The following is a 20,661-nucleotide window of genomic DNA, read 5'->3' on the forward strand; positions in this document are numbered from 1 at the left end:
GTTAATAACATTTCAATGCTTGCAATCCAAATATATTAATAATTATGTATTGTTATGGCAATTGTCAATGACACTGGGTTGAAGTGAAACTTGTGGCTATGTCAATCTTAATGGAGACATTAACTTGAAGGCAATAACTTAAAGAGACTACACTGAACTGGAAAATTAAGTTTGTTCCTGCAATTGAGGCAAAATCAACGTGATTTAAAAAATAATAATATAATTGTAATTTAAGTATTACCGAGCTAAATACATTAGAGTTGCAGAAACGTATCACAAGGGTTACTTGTTTATTTTATTTAAGCATTTTTGTGCTTATCATGACAAGTTAAAAGCCAATACTTGTATGAGCTGGAGCACGAAATAAATATACTAATTGTACATGACATGCCTTATTGCACCCTTGGGAATTTAACCATTACAGTGGGCTGCCTGCAACCCCCACCCTTTGGTAATCAAAACCTGGGTTAAATCCAACTCTTGTTCACACACTGCGTGTAAAGCCCTTAATTGGACAGCATTGAAACTAGACACTCAACTATGTCAAGAATTACAAACACACACCCACCCCCACCCCCCCCCCCCCCTACACACACACACACACACACACACACACACACACACACACACACACACACACACACACACACACACACACACACACACACACACACACACACACACACAGAGAGAGAGAGGTGTCCACATGAAAGAGTGCCACCTGCAGGACCTGGTCCCGATGACAGGGAACAGAAACTTGAGATACAGGTTGATATGACAAAATGTACTCTAAGCTGTAATATCTAACTAGTCTCTTGAGGTTTCTACTACATCATGTACATGCTCACACACCACATGACTTCATTACAGTCACGTGTTTTCAATATATTATCATGTCTATTTATTCATTATTTAACAAATAAATATTGGTTTAATAAACATTTTTAATTATGATATCATAGTGACATACACTTAGTAGTATTCTTGACAATTGTATTACTAGATGTAATGGGACATTAATAAGCATGTGTATTTATAACTAATTATCACAATAAATTCGCACATATGCATGAACTACTTTATCGAAATGTATATTGATATATATTTAGTTGATGCTTTATCTTGTTTATGATTGCAGTCAAAAATCAACAAAGTAGAAAAAGACACACTGAAAGTTATTGTAGTATTCCCATAGGAGTAGTATAGGAATATCATGGTAACCCCGTTAAGCATAGGGGTAAGTGGGGCACACAAGTCAGCATTCATGGACTGAGTAGACAAGCAAAGTCAAAAGATTAAAAGCATGCGGGAAATGGGTGCAGCCTTTAAACACAAAGACCCCTTGCTGATCAACAGATCCCCATCTTCCTTTAAAAGCCGCCCCCTCCCTCTGCCAACCCCCCTTTCTCTGGTCGAGGTGCATTGTGGGGAGGAAAGTCGTTGCCATTCGACCTCTGCGGGGCCTGCGCGGACGCAGCGAGAACCCTGAAATTCATTATGCGTTTAAAACCTTTATTTATTTCCGCATAACCTACATACTCTCACCGGGAGGGCCAAAGCGGGGAAAAGAAACGACGACGGTCCATCTCATTCGGAAAATACATCGTTTACAACTATATATTTTGCGTAAGGGGGATACTGTTGAGAAGGGGAAGATTGTAATATATATTAAGAAAAATGTCCGGTGAGAGAAACCGCAGGTCGCTGGCTTTCCGAGGAGGTGGATTAGCTGGGTTAACGGCGTCCAGCGGTATCGGTGGGGGGAACTGTAACAGCTGGGAGGCCCCGACCTGTCAAGACCGACATTTTAACGGGAACAGGCCGGATCAAGAGGAGGACAGGGATCTCGGGGCTAAAGGATCATCGCAGAAGAGAGTGGAGGGCGCTGGGTCTGTCAGCGATAGCACGGAACCCGAGGCGGAGGAGGAAGAGGACCCGGAAGAGGGCAGCTGGGCAGCCGGGGACGACCGTGTCGGCTACGTGAAAGCGGAGGACGGGTCCAGGGAGGGGAACAGCTCGACAGAGGCGAACGGTGCCGGTAACAACGACGAAGGCACGGAGTCGGGAAGCGGTGCGACCGGGGGCGAGCCGGGCTCCAGGAAATCAGGAGTAGAGATGAGACCGCAGAAGTTGCTTCAGAAACACTCGGTATTCCATGCTTCGTGGTTGCAAGAATTTCCATGGCTAAAATTTTGCCAGGAGACTGGAGTCATGTCTTGCTCTTGGTGTCACAACATTGCCACTAAAAACAGCGACGAGCTTGTGAAAGGCAGTCGCAACTACAAGAGGGCCTTGCTGCTGAGACATCACCTGTCTTCTGAGCACGGCAGGAATGACCCCACCAAACAGGTAACGTTAGCTCCATGACGACTTAGCGTGACAACAAATACCTGTCACACATTGTTCATAACATATGTCTTTAAAAAGTGTTGTTTGTCAGTATTTAGCGTCAGTTTCCACAACTTCTGAAACAAAACGAAGGCGAAAATACTTAAGCTTCACAATCCCTTCTCCCGGCTGATTAGCTAGCGTCAGCCTGCTAACCTGAGCTAACCACTAGCCTAGCTGGTTAGCCGCTTGAAGCTTCGCTGTGCAGCCGGTGGTAGAGGGGCAGACACTTTAGTGGAAAGCCCCTGGAGAAGTTAATGTCGACTACTAATGAATGGCGAAACACACAAACACATTTTTAGCGTGAGTGACACGGATGTCGGTGTCTGCCTACTCATCAGTCAAGTGACACGCACAAACCTGCTCCACTGACACCTGCTACACTGGAGGCTGTTTCCTTAGAATGGAGAATTAATAACAAGTCACACAACAACAACTTTAAGTCATTTCGAAATCACTAAATAGTCAGCAACAGCTAATGGAGAGTGTTGGTGGTATTATACGCTTATGTTTTTGTTGTACACACTGTACAACAAACTATTGTTTCATCAGCAGCTGCCTTGATTGCTAGCTTGCTAAAGGTCACAAAATGGCAAGGGTTCGACCCTAGCAGCCTTTGGGGAACCGCACCCCTACCCAACCCCCCTCCTCTCCGCCTCTCATCAAGCAGTTCTGCTGGCTCGCAGTCCCGGGTGACCTCTGGCGCATTTCTTCTTCCTCCTCCACCTCCTCCCTTTGGGGAGCTAAATTAGAGGCATTGTGCTAAAATGACCCCCCAAAATCCATAGATGGTGTCACTTGCAGGGCTGGACAAGAGCAGGAGAGTAAATCATGTAGCCTGGAGCCTGACAGCTTGCATGGCCCTTTATGAGTAGACTTGAATGGGTAAAATAGATGTCAGTAAATAGAATGACATCACCTGACCCTGTCATCCACATATTTGTGAATTAATGGGCATTAATGTTATACCTTTGGGGCATATCTTATGATTAAGACACCATCACATATGCACAAGACTTAAACTGTATTGTAAAAGTGGCCCTCTTTACTTAATTGGCATATAAAGACCACATGGTTAGCCTAAGCTTAAGGTAGGTATAAACTTAGTGACAGTATTTGTTTGCTTAGAATCAAAATCAACTGCACCATTTTGGTGAACTATGTCTTTATTGATGTGCATGACGTATTTTTATTGGTTAATTATTTGTATTGCTGTGTAGCCAACATTCTATGGTACTCCTTAAGAGACCTCATAAAAACTGGGATTGCATATTTGCCCGAACAATCTGGTGTCAAAGGGCATTTCTCCCATCAATCCTTATTCTGGAACGTATTATCACTTTCTGTTTCTTCTATATTTCCACATCCGATTGCCTATCCTGACATTGGTTTGAGCTGTCAGGGGAATTAAGAGTGGGCGCTGTTTGACTCTGATTTGTGAGCAGAGCGGATTGTACTACTACATTTAGTTCCTTGCTTTGCACACGCTATCACTAATCAGAATGACTTAAAGTGATCCACTAACTTGTACACATCTCTGATTGGTAAGGAGGCAGTAAGTGTGGATTAGGGGCTTGGTGTGGCGTTTCCCTAGCAACAAGGACCCCTGACACTGCACTGAGGTTATCCAGGTCATTTCCTCAAGTAGAATAGAGCTGGGACGATGCAGTCCCCAGGCCACATTATATGAGATAATTTCATTCTGATTTTTATTGAATTATATTTTAGGGTTCCTCAGATTAGATTTTTTTTTTCAATGACTGAGTAAAGCCATACTCGCTCTTATACAGTACTGTTGAAAATAATAGCAGCTGTGTATGTTTAGTAAGGTAGCATTGTGCGGCACTACATTAAAGAGGAATGATGGTGTTATAAGGCAACGTTTTGTTCTATTCACCCATTCCTGACGTTAGTCAGGCCTCTGCTGCATTCGTTAAACCTAACTCGATTACCCCTAGCACACCAGGGCAGCTGTAGTAAATGTGGGTCTCCTTGTAAAAGGGGGTGTTCTCGACACAGTCTTGTGCTCAGATTATTCCCTATGCTCACTGGTAAAAGGTTAAGACTGGCCAAAAGTAATGCATTTCCCCGTAAATCAAATATGAGATCACGGATCCGGGACCTTAAAGAGTTGCATTTATTCTCTAGTAACTGTTTTGTTCCTTTTGTTCAAAAATTGGTAAAAGGGTTTGTGTGTCTGTCTGTTAAACCCACATTGGTTGTTGCAGAGTAATCCCCTGTCGCCACCATCTACAGAGACAATAATCTACAATCATATTTTCTTGTGGAGTTCTCTCCACACACAGCCTTTCCATAAACCCTCTCTTTGTTTCTTACTCAACTATTGCTTTCTTGTCTCCCTTTATCATTCTTTGTGAGAATGTCAATAACAAATGAAATGTCCAATTCTAAGATGTTTGTTAACCGAACCCTTACAGTCAACCCAGACCAGGATGAGTCTCCTGAAGCCATGTCTGTTGATCAGCGTAGCCTCATTCAGTTTGACGGCCAAACAAATGCTTTACCTGCATCACTGTGTTGGTCTAAATGGGGTGTAAGATAAGTGTTGATCCCAGGGGGGAATTAAAAAATGTCTACACAAGTCATTACAACCTCTCATTTTAGTTGAGATAACACCAGACTCATTGTTAAGAGTGAGTCACCCCGAACGGGAAAGGGGACCCACCCTTTGCAGTCTTGAGTTCAACAGATAGATGGGATGTTTATTGGGGGCCACAGGTCAAGGAAAAGGGGTGTGGTTGAGCCAGAGGGAAAATTCTTCATGTTGAAACTGCCAGTGACTCTACCCTCCCCTCGTTTTCTTCCCCCCCCACCCCCCCCTATCTCTGCCTCTTCTGTCAGAGCATTGTTAGGAGGCCGAGAGACACTCAGTGCAGCCCTCCCACACCTTGGGCCGAACACACACTGCAGTATTGTTCTAGCATCTGAGGACAGACGGGTTTGGGTGAGGAGGGGTGGGTCGGGGGGTTAGGGAAGGATACAGTAAATGAGTTAGGGGAAAGACCGGCGGAGATGGCCTCAGGGCTGGGCTGGTCATGGGACTGGATTGATGGTGGTCGGGGGTAGACAAATGAGGGGATGGAGGCAAACATGTAAGGTAAACAAAAACTGGCTCCGGTGGTTCATTAAGTTGAGTGAGAGCAGTGCTGTATCACATGATCTGTAAATAGTCTGGCTGAGGCAAGCCCTTCAATAAGACTTTATGACCATCTTGATATGTTTAATCCACCTGTAAATCAGTTATTATCAGCAATTCACGGTAGATTTTTAAGCGTCCATGTATCTAGAATCTAGATCAAAGGCTTTTTCTTTCCCAGAGCCCTCTTGGATTCTTTTTGCACTCTCATTCTTCCACCGCTACCAATTCTGGCTCAAATAAAAACCTAGCCACGTCACAACGGGGGAGGTTGATATTGTCCCGACATTCTCTCTTGGCTCAGGCTGGTTTTGCCTCCAGCATCTGCTCTGCAGGGTCGGTCTGCTGGTTCTCTAAGCTCCCTGCTCACACGTGGCACATCTGGAGAAAGGATGATGATGATGATGATGATGCTGCTGCTGCTGATGAGGCCAGTATGGAGCAACTTATCCAGTACCAGGCTGTCCTAGCCTGACTCCAACACACACACACACAACTCCTATCAGAACTGCCAGGCAGAGTCTTACCTCTCTGGCCCAATGCCTTGCTATGTGTAATGGATAAAAGCTGTGGGGACTCTTGGGGTTTGGGGGTGGGATGGCCAGTAAGTCGGAAAGATAAAACACATCTGTAAATTCCAAGGTACTCTTGAGTCTGAGAAGCGCTTGTTTATTTATTGCATTTCTAACATATAGTCTCTTTTTCTTCTTCTATTCAACCCTCCCCATCTTCTAACTGTATTTGCCGGCTTGCTCAGCAAATTGAAAGCTCTTTTTGTTCTCATCAAATGAAAAAACAAAAGCACTGGACGAAAACGAAGCCGCAAAAACTAAATTCATTGTAGATTGGATGCTCATCCAACACCTCTTGTTGTGATAGCACTCCTGCCCTTCCCCACACCAATCTATTCCACCACAATACTCAGCATGATGACCATGCCTCTCCAGAGGCTTTGATGTGTATATCTTGGAATAATTATTCTCCTCTCTCCCCATCCTCTTCGCCTCACCCACACGCACTCTGGCTCCTTTCTATGCCTGCGAGTGGGAGCCGCTGTGTAATAAGAGTGAGTGCCGAAACCTTTCACAAAGGCCTACAGTGAGTGGACAATGAGCCTCGGGGAGAACACGGGCTATTGTGAAGGCTAAAATGGGGTGACCCAACTCCTTCTCTCTAGTGCACTGGTTTTCCGTCCCCCTCTGCTCCACATTTTCTCCTCCGCCCTTTTTTCTCGAGGCTCAAGGTCTCGCTCTCTCAATCTCTGCCTCATGCTCTCGCTCGCTTTTCGTTGTGCCTGCCATCAGGCTCTTTTCTTTTATGTTACGACCGTCACCATTTCTCATCTTCTTTTCACACTTATTTCTATCAACTCATTGCCAGAATTCTACAATTCTGCTCTCGTGTCCTTTAATTATTTGTCCTCTTCATTTCTTCTAGCCAGCAAAGTATGTCCACTTTCCCCCCTCCCAATCCCTCCCTCATTCTGCCTCTGATTTGAGTCCATCGTATCTCTTCATCTCTCCCCTCCAGCTGTGGCAGAGGATGATAAGCCCCCCTATACTATCCCGTGTGCCCAGGCTGCCCTGGACAAGCACTGCAGTGTGGAGGGAGTAGGGGTGGGGGTGGGGGCTGGGTGGGGACCTCAGAGAAATGGATTTAATCTGAATTACTCGAGCTGAAACCCCAGCTGTGTGTATGTGTAGGCAGCTTGGTTTCTGTGTAGTTGTGTGTGTGTGTGTGTGTACATGCATGTGTGCGCAGCAGAGACGGTGGTAGGCGGGGGCAAAAATGCAAGGCTCGAGCAATGTGAATTATTCTGGATTAGGACATCTGCTGTGCAATTCTAAAATGAGTCGTAGATGTATGCTGCTGCGTGTGTGTTAAAGTGTGAAACTATAATGTAGACTTCTACACATGGATGGTGTATATGGATTTTTGTTTGCATATATTTTGGCTGTTTATTATGTATGTGTGCATATGTACAAGTATGCATGTAAATACTCCCCTCTTCTCTGCTCCGTACCAGTCTGGCCCTTTGCCCTGCTATGAGGGGGGAGGGGGGCTGTTACAGGGCAGTTCTATGCTTCTGCCAGTTCCCATCCTGCAGCCACGTCGTGTCCTGCTTTACACACTGGGCGGCCATTCCTTCAGGACCAATAATGGCCTGTTTTACATCTAGCTTGCAAATTGAAGAGAACGATATAGAAAGTGTGTAAAGTCTTCTTACACATCTACTGGAGTTGATAAACAAAGCAGCGTTGAAGTATTCATTTACGATGACAAAATACATATCTAACTCCAGTGTTACTACAAATGGACGTTAAATGAATGCTTCTGAAACATTTATAATACTCTTCACTTTTGCTTTGAATGAAATGCAATTATTAAAAGTTGATTTTCAACTCTGTAAGAGGGGAATTCTAATGGAGTGATCTTCGAGATGTATGAACGGTGATGTCTCTTGCTTTTCACTTTGCTTGGTGGTGTCGTTTTTGTTTTGCCTTGGACTTCTAAACAAAAGCAGCAGCAACAGTGATATCTTGTTGAGGTATTTTTCTTAAAGCATAAATGGAATAAAATATTCCATCAACCAAAAACGATGTTGTCTTTTATGTTTTCACTGTTTTAAACATTTGATGTACTGAATATGTTCACCCTCCTATCTCAATATCCGTGCTCTCAGCCTAAGTTTTACTACTAAAGGAAAATAATTTTCCCTTTTACGTTAAATTACAGTCTTTATTATAATATTATCTGGCATTGCGTTATTGTTTTCGTTTGGACTTGATATTAAATAGCTTATAGGGCTAGGTAATACTACCCAGCCAAACGGCAACACACCTTTCATTGCCCCCCCCCGTAACAAGAGCCTGTCGAACCTGTTTCCCCCACTGGGCAGGTGCCACACCGCGAGCCCCGAGGGTGTGTGTCTGTTCCTGTTTATAGTACAGACAGAATTTCAGGAAGGGCAAATATGTTGTGCAAGTTTGTTTGTTTGTGCTTGCTTTTGCTCATTTGTGAGAACACATATTAAATGTGTTTTTTTCCTTCTCTTTCATGTTAATAGGAGACAATGAGGCCCTCGGACAACGGCAGCCCCTCCAATCACTGCTCAGAGGACGACTACCGCCTCAAGCCCAACGAGAACTCCTACTGTTACCAGCTGCTCCAGGAGCTGGACAAGCAACGCAAAAGTGGCATCCTCTGCGACGTAAACATAAACGTCTCGGGTCAGGTGTTCCGCGCACACAAGAACATCCTGGTTGCGGGCAGCCGCTACTTCAAAACCCTCTACTGTCTGACCAAGAGCGAGGCCCAGGACCAGGCCTCGACCACGCACCTGGATGTTGCTGCTGTGCAGGGCTTCTCCGTCATCCTCGACTTTCTCTACTCTGGGAATCTGCTGCTCACAAGCCAAAATGCCATTGAGGTGATGTCTGTCGCCAGTTACCTCCAGATGACAGAGGTCGTACATTCATGTAGGGCTTTTATAAAGGATGCCCTGAATATCAGCATCAAGCAGGAGGCTCCTGATTCAGTGGTGGTGGACTACAACAAGAGGCAGACGGTGTCCAAAGACGGACAGAGAAGCCTGGACCGCAAGCCAAGCAACTTCTGGGCCACAAGCATCCTGTCAAAGCTGTCGATCAAGGCCAGCAACAATCAAGGAAAGGAATCGACGGAAGACGAAGACACAGGTGGCAGGGTAAAGGAGGAGTCCAGTGACATAGAGGTGACCGTGGTTGGGAGTGAGGGCTGTGCCCTGGTGACCCCCGGAGCCTCTGGTAACTGGAGCCACCACAACGACAACTCGTCTGATTCAGGAGAGACCAATGACCCACGGTCAGCCAGAGGACAGGTCTTCATCTGGAACGAGCCGGTCACAGGTGGCGCTGCAGGAGCCTCCGCGTCAATCAAACGAGAAGCCCCGGATTCAGCGGCAGGAAGCGGGCGGAGGAAAAAACAGACCACCACACGCCGTTTTGTGTACAACTTTCCTCCGGAGCCTGAAGAGGGATTTGAAGAGGGGATGTTCCTCCAGCCCTCTGCCTCCTTCCCGAGGGAGGACTTCTCCTCCCTCTCCGAGAATGCCGGTATGAGACACATTTGTAGCTCTAAACACACTTCATATCCTCACAGCGGCCAGTCCTTACCCCTATGATATATAAATAGATTTCACCGTGACCTCATGAATTTGTTAATGCTATCAGTCACACTGTATACTCACTGTAGGTCAAAGGAACGAGCTCCCTTTATAAGGTAGGGAGGTGCATGCAGAATGTGACATATTATCGTTTGTAGGGCTAAGTACTTCAAAGATAGATAAATAATGCTGACCTGAAAAACATCATTTGAATGCTTCACTTTCTCTTTTAGTTGCACGTCTATTCATTGTGTTTGGACATTGTTTAGAGAATCTACGATACTGCAAATACATTTATGACAATGGCTTGGGGAACACTAAACAAATAAAACAAAGTTGTGAGGGACAGATTATATAAATACTCAGCTAAAAACTTGGAATCAACCAACATAAGCTAGTTGGAAAATGTAACCGGTTGGGTCAGCTAGCATCACTAACTAGCTTGATGCTTCTGCCTCCCCCCTCCCCCCCCCCACCACCAGTTTAACCTCTAAACACTAAGATTACTGTGACATTCAGTTTCTCCTTGTCCTAACATTCACTTGAAGCTAAATGATGCTCACATAAACTATCTGGTTGAATTCTGTATTTAAAATCGAATTCGGTAGGTTTTGAAAAATTCCTGCGATTTAATGATTAACCTACAGCGGGGGGGGGTCAGTAGGGCTGAAGAGGATAACCCTGAAGTTTATGGCTTTAGTATTTGATCCTCTTTTTGCAAGCCTGGAGAATGTAGTATAATGATGCTCTTAAAGATCACACCTTTGTATGACTTTGAATATGAAAGATCGCCAGTAAGGGTCGTATGTGATCGTGTCACTCATGTTGATCGACTTCGTGCTAAAAGCTAATCTGTGGCCACCCGTCGGTAACACAGGCATGATCACTAGTATAGATTTTCACCCTTCCATCCATTCCCTGCTGTGACCCCTAACAGGGTAGTTGCTTATCTAGCTTTGAACCTGCTGTGCAGAGCCAAGACTTGAGTAACTCCCCCCATGATCCTTTAATCACCCCAGAGCAGGGGGCTTAGCAACGTGACGCCCACCTGGAGTGCTTTGTCTCAGGTGTGTTGCCACATTGCTGCTGAGACTAGTTTTGATGAAAAGAAGGCAGATTTGATAAGATGAAGTGCAATGCAATGATGTTGAAGCTGTTATGGTTCAGATGGCTAATGTTTATCTATAAAATCACAAAAAGTAGTTATTTAACGGGATTAGGGGATGGGACTATCCTCAAAATACCACCTTATATGATGTGGTTGGCAATAATATTAAACCCAATATCTTTCTTGATGAAACTTTTGCACCCGTTGATCTTCTCCCTTTCTGTTGACCTTTTGATACCTTGTTTTTTTTACCTTAATCTATGCATCCCTATCCACATGCAGTGTAGCGCTCTTATCTTACAGTAATCTCTTCTCATAGCCGCTGCCTTCTCCTTCTGTTGGCCCCATTAAGCATGGCGCTCCATAATGATATCACATATTAAGTGAAGTGGTAGGGATCGGGGGGAGGGGAGGTGATGTGTGAGGAGCAGGGTGTGTGTAGAAAGTGTGAGAGATGTACATTTTGTATGAGAGAAATAGAGAGACTCCCTAATGCAGGGAAATGAAGAAGCCTCCCTAAATGCACTTGAAGGCTGTTAGTGCCTCCAACTCCTCCTATGGTTCTTTAATGTGTGCACAGAGTGATCCAGGGTGTTGCAATAGCCTAAAGAGACGCTCACTTAAAGTTTGTCTGCATGTGTGCTAACTCTCGTACCTTCTCCTCCTCCTCATGTGTCTTTGCTGTTTAGCTCCGCGTCTCTCCTTAATGTATACTATGTTTCCAAATAAAGATATGGTTAGGACTTCAAGTAGGCTGTTAGTCACAGTAAAAGGTTTCAAGGAAACTGTTTACCCTTAAATGATAGTTTTGTGCTCAGCAGACCATTTATTCATACAGTATACTCTATGTTAAGAGTTTAAAAATAGATCTGCGCATATTTAGTCTCTATAAGGGCTTAAAATCAAGGGTTTGATGCAGAAACACATTCAGTGTCAGACTGACAGGAGGCCCTTTTGGACCTTATCAAAAAAGTGCATTATTTCAGGGCCCTCTACTACTATCTATTGTGAATGGAGCTTTTCGGTTCCCCTTTTTAAAAGCAATGTTCACAAAAGGCTTTGCAAAGTGTTGCTAGTTTTGTTTCAGTTTCTCTTTCCATTTTTTGTCCACATTTTTGACTGACTGGCTTTTTGAAAGAATTCTTTAACACTTTTACTCTCGATTAGTTAAGACCAGGTGAGATGGAGGGAGCTATCGGAACAAATGTGTAATATGCCGACCTATTACATTTATTTGTTATCTAACTTTTTAGAGTCATAACAAGTATTTAGTCAAGCTTTTAAGTTGACAGTTTTAAATGTATTGTTAAGTGTCCATGTGTGATGTGAAAGCTGCTTATTAACTAATTTATTTTGTATGAATGTTTTAATAATCAGCCCTGCCCTCAGGTTCTAGGACATATGGTTTTGTAGGAATGAGAGGGATCCAGTTATGTGAGTGTGTGTGTGTGTGTGTGTGTGTGAAGAATATTCTACGTTTGGTAGTATTTCTGGGTAGAAAAGCTGCTGTGTCATGGAGTAAACTGTGTGTAGCGTCAGGGCACCCAGCTATAGTAATGCAATGTTTTACATCTCCTGGAACGCACACGATGAGTACGCTTTATGGAGACAAATTAATTAGCTAAATCTTTCATTTTGTTCCCACAGCCTCTCTGCTGCCTAGGCTTGATTAGTCTTGTGTTTTGCACAGTGCTCATTTGATGTGACTCGCTCTAGATATCTGTGTCACATGATATCTAAAATATTAGTTACGCTTTACTGAAATATTGCTTTACAAAGCAAAAATGAGTACGTGTCCAACGGTTAGCCTTATCTGCTGTGGGTTATTAGATTATTCCATAAAGCAATGATGCAGAAGCGACTCGAAGGGTTTACTGTTGTGCGTGCGGACATGATTAAATACCAAAACATCCTCTTCTGGTTGTGAGATGCTCGATCTAAAACTAGACAGCCCTCTTGTGCGTTTAGTCTTGGCTGGCTTGCATATTTTTGACGAGCCTATGAGCAGTCATCCACCAACATTAGCTGTCCCAGTTTGCCTCAGTGATGTAACCCATTTGGGTTTCATTTAGCCTCAGTTTGATCTGTGTGGTCATGCGCCAAGAATGGAAACGCAGTCGCCCAAATGGTGGTAATCTCTCTGCTGGTGCGTATCTTCCCTTTAAATAATTTGTGCTTTTTAATTTCTCGTTTATAAGGTGGCGGTTTCTTAATTGGATATAGTCTTGGCAAATGGCACAAAAAAATCTCTTGAGTCCGAGTAGTATGTTGTTGTTTCTACATTCAACTGCTGTCCTAAACCAAAACATGTTCAGTTTATAACTGAAACATTTGGGAGAAAAAGCACAGAATCATCTTGTTTAAGAGACTTTAACCATGAATAGCTTTTTGCAGGGAAAACGTCTGAAACCATTGGAGGTAGATCGTTTACAGATTGACATGAAAGCTAGTGTTGTGTGGAAAATAGCAGCTGAAAGTGAAGGATACAAGTACTTTGCCATCGCTGTCTGCTCTTGCATCGCTGAGCCTCGCAGCTCATGGCCAATACATTCCTGGGTCTTCTCCAACCAACACTGTTGGATTGTTGTAAAGGGTGCGTGCGGCACACAGAGCAGGTGAAATGCATTTGCATACACACTAGTCGCTGTTGAAGCATGCACACAAATGCACAATAACTTACCAAATCCCTACGAGGTGCAAAGCTAACAGGGGCACTCCCCACCCTCCCTAATCCACTCTAATGCACTGGGACTGTCCTCACTATTCCAAATATTGACCTGGGTAGAATGGACACACACACACACTGACACACACAGGGGCGTGTCTTTAATGGGCTCTAAGCGCTGGAGGAACAGGACACACACAGGTGCTCTCACACAAGTGCTTTCAAAAGCTGGGTGTAAGCTGAGCTGGTGTGAGGGCCAGACTCTCATTAACCCCCTCCCCGCTGGAGCCCTGGTTACACCATCAGTTTGTTCTCTGGCCAGGGGAGCACACTGTTCTACATATAGTAGGGACCTGTGTGTTTGTGTGTGTGCTGACTTGAAACTTCCTTTGTTTCACGTGGGGGGTTTGGTTAGTTGTGTACACAAGGCGTTGTGAGGTGTGCAACCCCCCCCATCCAGGCTCTCACCCACCTCTCCTCTCTTTCTCCCTCTCGCTTCTCTTGTCCCCCCCCTCCCCCTTTCCCAGAGCTGGCCAATCAGATCCAGTATAGCATCATCCAGGACTTACAGCAAGGGGAGTCCTGGGAGAATGGTAAGACGCCGCACTCGCTAGACTACCACTAAAAAAAACTAAACTAAAAAAACAGTTTCAACGCAACTTGAAATGTTTAACTTAAATGCATCTTCCTAATTGAGTGTGGGCAGTCGAGTCAATAGTTATTTCTATTTAATTGTCAAAATGACATGCTCATATCAGTGTCTTTACAAACTGTTCAGGTATGAATGAAGTCAATTGTATTCATTTAGGTCAGAAAATAGGAATTAGTTTCAAAGTGGTGGTGGAGTAGCCGGCCGTTGTCTAAAGTACACAAAGCTCTGCAGCCTAATGCCATACATCGCACTGATAATAAGTATGTATGCAGTGTGTTAAGATTGCAGTGTCGAAAAGTTAATGTATGCTTTCAAAAAAACGACACCAGTGCTGTTGGACATTTGCTTCCCACAATGCATAGGGAATGAAAGAGAAATTATTATTAATTGTGGTAGAAGAGTATCCGGGTGATTAGCCGCTTTCACAGCAAGTACTTAGCCGGTACTTGTTCCCCTCGAACTCTTTAGTCCCTCCAACTGTCCTAGTAGATCGCGTTCTCACCGGAATAAGTCCCTGACGGAGGATTAGACTAATGAAGCCGCTGACGTCACTTCTTCTTCTTCTGCTTTGGGTTCACAAAACTTTTCGGAGTTTTACGGGGCGTGGTTTGCAATTCGCCCAGCCAATCAGAAATTGTTAGTGTGGCCGACACACCCACGAACCTTTTCCTCCTCAGGAACGTACTACCTCTCTAGCAGGGACTATCTGGGGGTGAAAAGGGTGGCGCGAACTAGGGACTAGTTCCAGATCCTTTTTGGTGTGAAACCAAATCCCCCCCCCCCCCTCCTATTGGCCTAGTTCGGGGGGGAAAAGTACTCTGGTGCCAAAGCGCCTATTGGCCTTAAAGTAAAAAGGAAAATACACTTAAGAAAATGATATTGTATTCTTAACCTCTAAAGGTTAAAAGTAAGTCGAGGCATTTTTATTTATACATTTCACATTGGGGCAACAAGATATTTATAAAAAATGATATTGAAAAACAACTAAAACGGACATTAAAAACGCAAGAGATTAGAATATAAAAACAAGCTTAAAAAAATATCTAAAACTCCTAAAATGAAGCCACAGTGCAATTACTAATTATTGTTATTATGAAATATAATTCTATCCAGAACACATACACGGAAAATACTCAGGTGACCTGCTTCTCATCAACCTTCCTCTGCCTTCCGCTCCCTAGCAACCTGCCCTGACAACGCCTCTGTTGTGTTCACCCTGGCTCAAACAAAAGCCCCCCCCCCTTTTTCAACACTGAAGCATTACCACTCTGTTAGGAGGCTCTTCAGAATCAATAGGTTGCTTATTTATTTGTCAGCCCAGCTGTCCTCAGGAGTTTGTTTAGCATAAACATCTGTGTTTGTGTGAGGACAAATTGATGTCTCATTTAGACATGAAAAAAACAAACATGTGATACCTTGTTTCTCTCGTCTTTAAATCTTATTGAAGCCGATCTTCATGGTTGATGAATAAAAGTGTTGTATTTGATTGGGTTTGATGTTACTGAACATCCAGAATGCACTAGATGATCAGCATTATGGATAATGTAAAAAAGCTGATAATTGATATATTCTTAATATAATGAGGCAATACGTTATTAGTTGAACCTCTTTTTAAAAACGGTTACAGTTGCCATCACAACCACTGGTTTGGTAATGATGAATTCTTTAATATCTTCTACCAAACGACATTATTACGTCCATGTAGAACAACAACAGACCTGCTTTACATTCACTGCTAATACATGTCTGCATCCTTTGTAACACTGCCTTCATGAGACCTCCAGCATCCTTACGTACAGTTACTTAGCAACAGTGACAGAGCTGTGCAGTATTCTGTTTAATCTACAGTTGAGCAAACTTTTGCTAAAGAGGCTTTTTGTGATACATCCCTTTGTGGTGTCCTATTCTCCGTAATGGTTACCGCATCTTAACTCTGTGATTTGATAAACAGGATATTGGTTCCTGACACACCCCTCCCTCATTAGAAGATCTATAGATGCAGATGTAGCTTTTATGATGATTGTCTTCTTCCATCTCCGGTTTGTTCTTCCAATGCTATCAATCTAACTGAAAGAGAAAACAATGGTTGAGTTTCTTATATATTTTTTTATTTAGTAAAGCAACACGTGTCAGTTGAGAGAAGACATGGTGGTCTCAATACATATGGTGACCAAGCAGTCTATTGTGTAGGAGTAAAATGGGGTATTGTTTTTTTAAGAGGAGAAAAAGTACTTCTCAGTGGGTGTGGCAATTGAACCGTTTTTGTCTTTATAAGCATGTTTTCTTTTGATTGTCCGTTTTTAAGATGTACACAAAATCAAAAATCCTTAGACATGAAGTCTCTAAATCACTTTGTCTGAATATTTTTGCTTCTCTCTCTCTTCGCAGGCGAGTCCTCACACCTAGCCCTCAATAAGCTCAAGTGCCCCCACTGTAACTACATCGCCAAGCACCGGCGCACGCTGAAGAGACACCTGATCATCCACTCGGGCGTGCGCTCCTTCAGCTGTGACATCTGCGGCAAGCTGTTCACCCGCCGCGAGCACGTCAAGAGACATTCCCTGGTGAGTCCACATATGCAACGGACCCTCTCTTTTACACCGCCGTGTGAGGCGCAGCCACCATCTTCTGCCAAACGCTACAGAGCTTAGGCCACCCTCGCATCTTTGCACCCCGCCTCATGTTTTGTGTCAGGCAGCTCTTCGCTCCAGGGAGTGAGAAGTTGAATGCAATGATACTGGTTTTCTAACATATGGAGTATCTTAGAGTCACCAAATGTCTAACAACAAATGGATGTGAGACCTACAGTATGTCTAAGATATGACATTACGTGTTTCTAAATCAGGAGGTAAAACCAGTTATATGACAGGCAGCAGTTTTCTGCATCACATTCTCTATGTAGAAAAATATCAACCTTGCAACCGTCATCATGCTCCACATTTCTTATTTGGAAAAACATGTTTTCCCAAAAAAGTGTCCTTCAATTAAAAATCATCTACACAATCACTTATGTAAACAACAAATATTTTAGTATTTGACGATGACAATAAAAAGAGTATTAAAATGACAATAAAAGGAGTATTCAAATATATATATATATTAGTGTTTTAAATGGAACCTTCCCTTTGTCGTATTTGTTTGTCTAACACTAGAGGCGGAGTGGAGGAAATGAAACATTAAATAATTATGATCCAGAAATACTAGCAATGTTATATGAACAGATCAGGGTTTCCGCTAGGATTTTTTCTCGCCGGTCAAATGTCTGGACAGAATTAATTTTACCGGACAAATTTGAAACTTACAGGTCATGTTTCAATAATAATAAGAATTGTGTAGCAGAGTTTCCGTTAGCAGGTAATTACCGGACTGTGACCGGATATGCTGATGTTTAAACTCAGTTAATGGCTCATTTTTATATTGCTTCAGTTTATAATCGTAACAGATCGAAAAGATTCATTTTTCAATAAATGATTCCACAAACAACATAATTATTACATTCAAAGAAACTCCTTGTAGTAGATGAAGTACATTATTCAAAAGTTTACATTAACTTTGAATAATAACACAGGAGAAACGGATCCTCTCTCTCCCTCTCTCTCTCTCTCTCTCTCCTGACAGCCCGTCAGTTTCTCAAACAGTGGGCGGGGCTTCAGGTGATTATGCAGCAGCTGATCTGATCTCTCTCGCGTGTCCGGTTATACTTCACTCGCGTTTATGTCCATATCGATCAGATCCAGATCTCCTGATCGGCCTTTATAGAGAGCACCGATCAAATTATTAAGAGTGAATATCGGCCGATAATGACGGGCGGCTGATCGATCGGAGCACCCCTAATTACTACCGGACATTTTGACCGGCAGGTTTTGAAATTTACCGGTTTTTAATAAATTTGACCTGCTAAAAACCGGTAATTACCGGCTAACGGAAACCCTGGAACAGATATGTAAATACCAAATAATTGTTGTGGTTAAAAAGGAATTCTGTGGACTTTTCGCATATCTTTTTAAGTACCTTCTTTTTTTAAAGTGATAAAAAGTAAAAATGCTCACATCCTTTCCCCAACCCTCTCTGTCCCGCCCCCTTCTCTCCTACAGGTGCACAAGAAGGACAAAAAGTACAAGTGCATGGTGTGTAAGAAGATCTTCATGCTGGCGGCGAGCGTCGGGATCCGTCACGGCTCGCGGCGCTACGGTGTCTGTGCCGACTGCGCCGACTCGCACCAGGCCACGCAGGAGGGCATGGAGTTCCCCCGTGATGAAGACTTCGAGGGCGAGGAAGGAGAGGACCTGGATGGGGAGGAGCCCACCGACAACGACCAATCAAATTGGGGTGAGGGCAACGCTGGCACTGCCCCGGAAGAGGACTAAGAATTTAAACATGCTTGAGAAACAAAACTAAAAATAAGTTGATGTTTATAATATATATGTAAACTAGCTGGTAAACAATCAACTCCAAAGTGCTATCAAACCTTGAGGTTACTTAATTGTGCAACGACAAAAAGATGGATTTAAAAAAAAAATGAAAAGCTTTCGTAGAGTGGGAACTCCAAGATGTACAGATTTTATTAGTTAAATTGTGTCCAACTCTGGGCCGAGAGCCCACAGGAGAAAGATTCTATCGACGAATAATATGATAAATCAGGTTTTTGGTGATGTATTTCTATTTCCTGTTTTGGGTTGGGGAGACTTGGGCAGGGTAATGATGTAGTTTTGAGATGGGGTAGGCCAATCATTTAAAAAAGCGAAATGTTAATTATTATTTAATTTATGAAGAGAGGTTATTATGGTCTTATCAATAATTTTTTATTTCTGTTTTTGTCTGCGAGCAGAGAGAGTGGCTGTGGCTCTCTGCACAATCTGAAAGTATATCGCTCGGTGCTTGTAGACAGAAGAAGAGCATTATTGTCCACAGGAAGATGTTTAACTTGCTCTGTAGATCTTGTTTAGATGCGCTAAATATTATTATATTCTTTAAATTTTTTATTTTCTTTCCCTGCAAAAATCTTGGAACCAAAAAATCTGTTTTGTGACTCTAATGTATTACAGCCATATTTATAATTTAATTTAAGAGTGCTGTGGTATTGTGCCAAACAGACCGCACACCAAGATTTAGCAGGACGCAAAAACTACTGAATACGCTTAAGAAAAAGAAAAGACAACGTGAGGTTGGGGGGCGGGGGGAAAGATGAAAGAAAAGTACAAGGGGAAATGTTATTGCTAGCTTTATACAAATCCACGGGCGTCACAGTAACACTTTATTATTAAACAAAAGCATTTGACTTTCACTTAAAGCTTGAATTTTGCCAAATGACGAAACGTTTGGTGCTGTAATGCTTGTCGCAGAATACTGGACCTACTGGCTATATATGATGTTTCTAATCATAAAGCTTAAACTGACTCAGTTATACATATATGTAATCAGCTTAATCTATAGAACACTGTTGTGCTACGGCGACTATCAGGTATGCTTTGCCATGTTTTTAAGCTTTTTATTTAATGCACACACAAAGAGACACACACACATACCATTTTATAGAACTACCGGCAGTACTTGTAATCGAGGACCTAATCAACATCAATACCTGTATACGTTTGTTTATATTTGGTACTGAGTTATAAAGTAAATACAGTTTATATATATATATATATATATTTTGAAATCACTTGAACGTTGGTTGTGAGGGGAACGAAGTGTGTAGAAAATCATGTGTGATGTCTGAAAGAACTCCATTTTCCATGTGTTAAAAGTATACAAAAATGTCGTGGGTTTAATTTGATGTAGTTTGTTTATTTCTTTAGGTCTGCCAGGTAGAAAAACACTTTGTTCCACAAAAAGTGAAGCTCTATGGCGCCTCATAGACATGCACTTATTTTGTGTTCCTGAATATCATTTTCTTTTTATGCTTCTTCGCTTCCCAAAAAGCGGGTCTGAATGGAACTTTATAAACTGTTGTGTCTTCTTCCAATGCGCAACGTTTTTTTTATTAGATATTTTTGTTTTGTTATTTAATATTATATATACATTGACTCCAAAATGCAATCAAGACTGTTAATTTCTATTTGTCCAACCAAAATTGTTTTTAATTATTGTTGAACTATAATGTATGAGAGAAGCCAGGTGGAAACTTGCTTAGTGTAGAAAATCCTTGCTCGTGTCTGTAATTGTTGAGATTTTTAAATGTTATGCTACAGAATCATTCACTTTACCCTAGATGCAGATTTTGTTTTCCACAGATGTTTCCTTTCCTTCTTTTGTTGTTTCATTAAGCACATATTTTCTAAAGAAACACGGATTGTTTGCGGGTTAAAACCTTGGATCAGCAGTTATCTGTTCATATGCAGTGGATTTTACAACATGTACTGAAGTGCTAATGATACAGAAGATGTGTAACTTCCCTTTACTCAGTGCAAGAAGATATATTTTAAGTCCTAGAGATATTCATCCTCTTCGTGTCACATTTACCTTCAAATCACTGTGGGAGGAGTTATATTGCGGATATATATATATATATCTATGTGGAGATTATATGAGATAAATATATATATAT

At 42.6% G+C, this 20,661-nt stretch overlaps 1 protein-coding gene across 2 annotated transcripts; it reads left to right on the forward strand.

Annotated features, from left to right (window-relative positions):
* The first annotated feature begins 1,416 nt into the window (after positions 1 to 1,416).
* zbtb10 (zinc finger and BTB domain containing 10) lies at positions 1,417 to 20,079 on the forward strand. 2 transcript variants are annotated; one of them, XM_034198559.1, is made up of 5 exons: positions 1,678 to 2,349; positions 8,613 to 9,639; positions 13,990 to 14,055; positions 16,503 to 16,678; positions 18,209 to 20,079. In XM_034198559.1, exons 1-5 carry the CDS (start codon positions 1,678 to 1,680, stop codon positions 18,479 to 18,481), a joined length of 2,214 nt encoding a protein of 737 aa, XP_034054450.1. In that variant the 3' UTR covers positions 18,482 to 20,079. The 2 variants fall into 2 exon arrangements, with proteins under 2 accessions (XP_034054451.1, XP_034054450.1); XM_034198560.1 differs by lacking the exon at positions 13,990 to 14,055 and having other exon boundaries at positions 1,417 to 2,349.
* Positions 20,080 to 20,661: the final 582 nt, after the last annotated feature.

This window comes from Gymnodraco acuticeps, unplaced genomic scaffold (genome assembly GCF_902827175.1).
Source record: "Gymnodraco acuticeps unplaced genomic scaffold, fGymAcu1.1, whole genome shotgun sequence".
NCBI classification, from domain to species: domain Eukaryota; kingdom Metazoa; phylum Chordata; class Actinopteri; order Perciformes; family Bathydraconidae; genus Gymnodraco; species Gymnodraco acuticeps.

Coding starts and splice junctions, on each gene's coding strand:
- zbtb10 (XM_034198559.1), top strand. CDS start 1,678: ATGTCCGGTGAGAGAAACCGCAGGTCGCTGGCTTTCCGAGGAGGTGGA. Junction 9,640..13,989: donor CTCCCTCTCCGAGAATGCCG/GTATGAGACACA, acceptor CCCCTTTCCCAG/AGCTGGCCAATCAGATCCAG. Junction 14,056..16,502: donor AGGGGAGTCCTGGGAGAATG/GTAAGACGCCGC, acceptor CTCTCTTCGCAG/GCGAGTCCTCACACCTAGCC.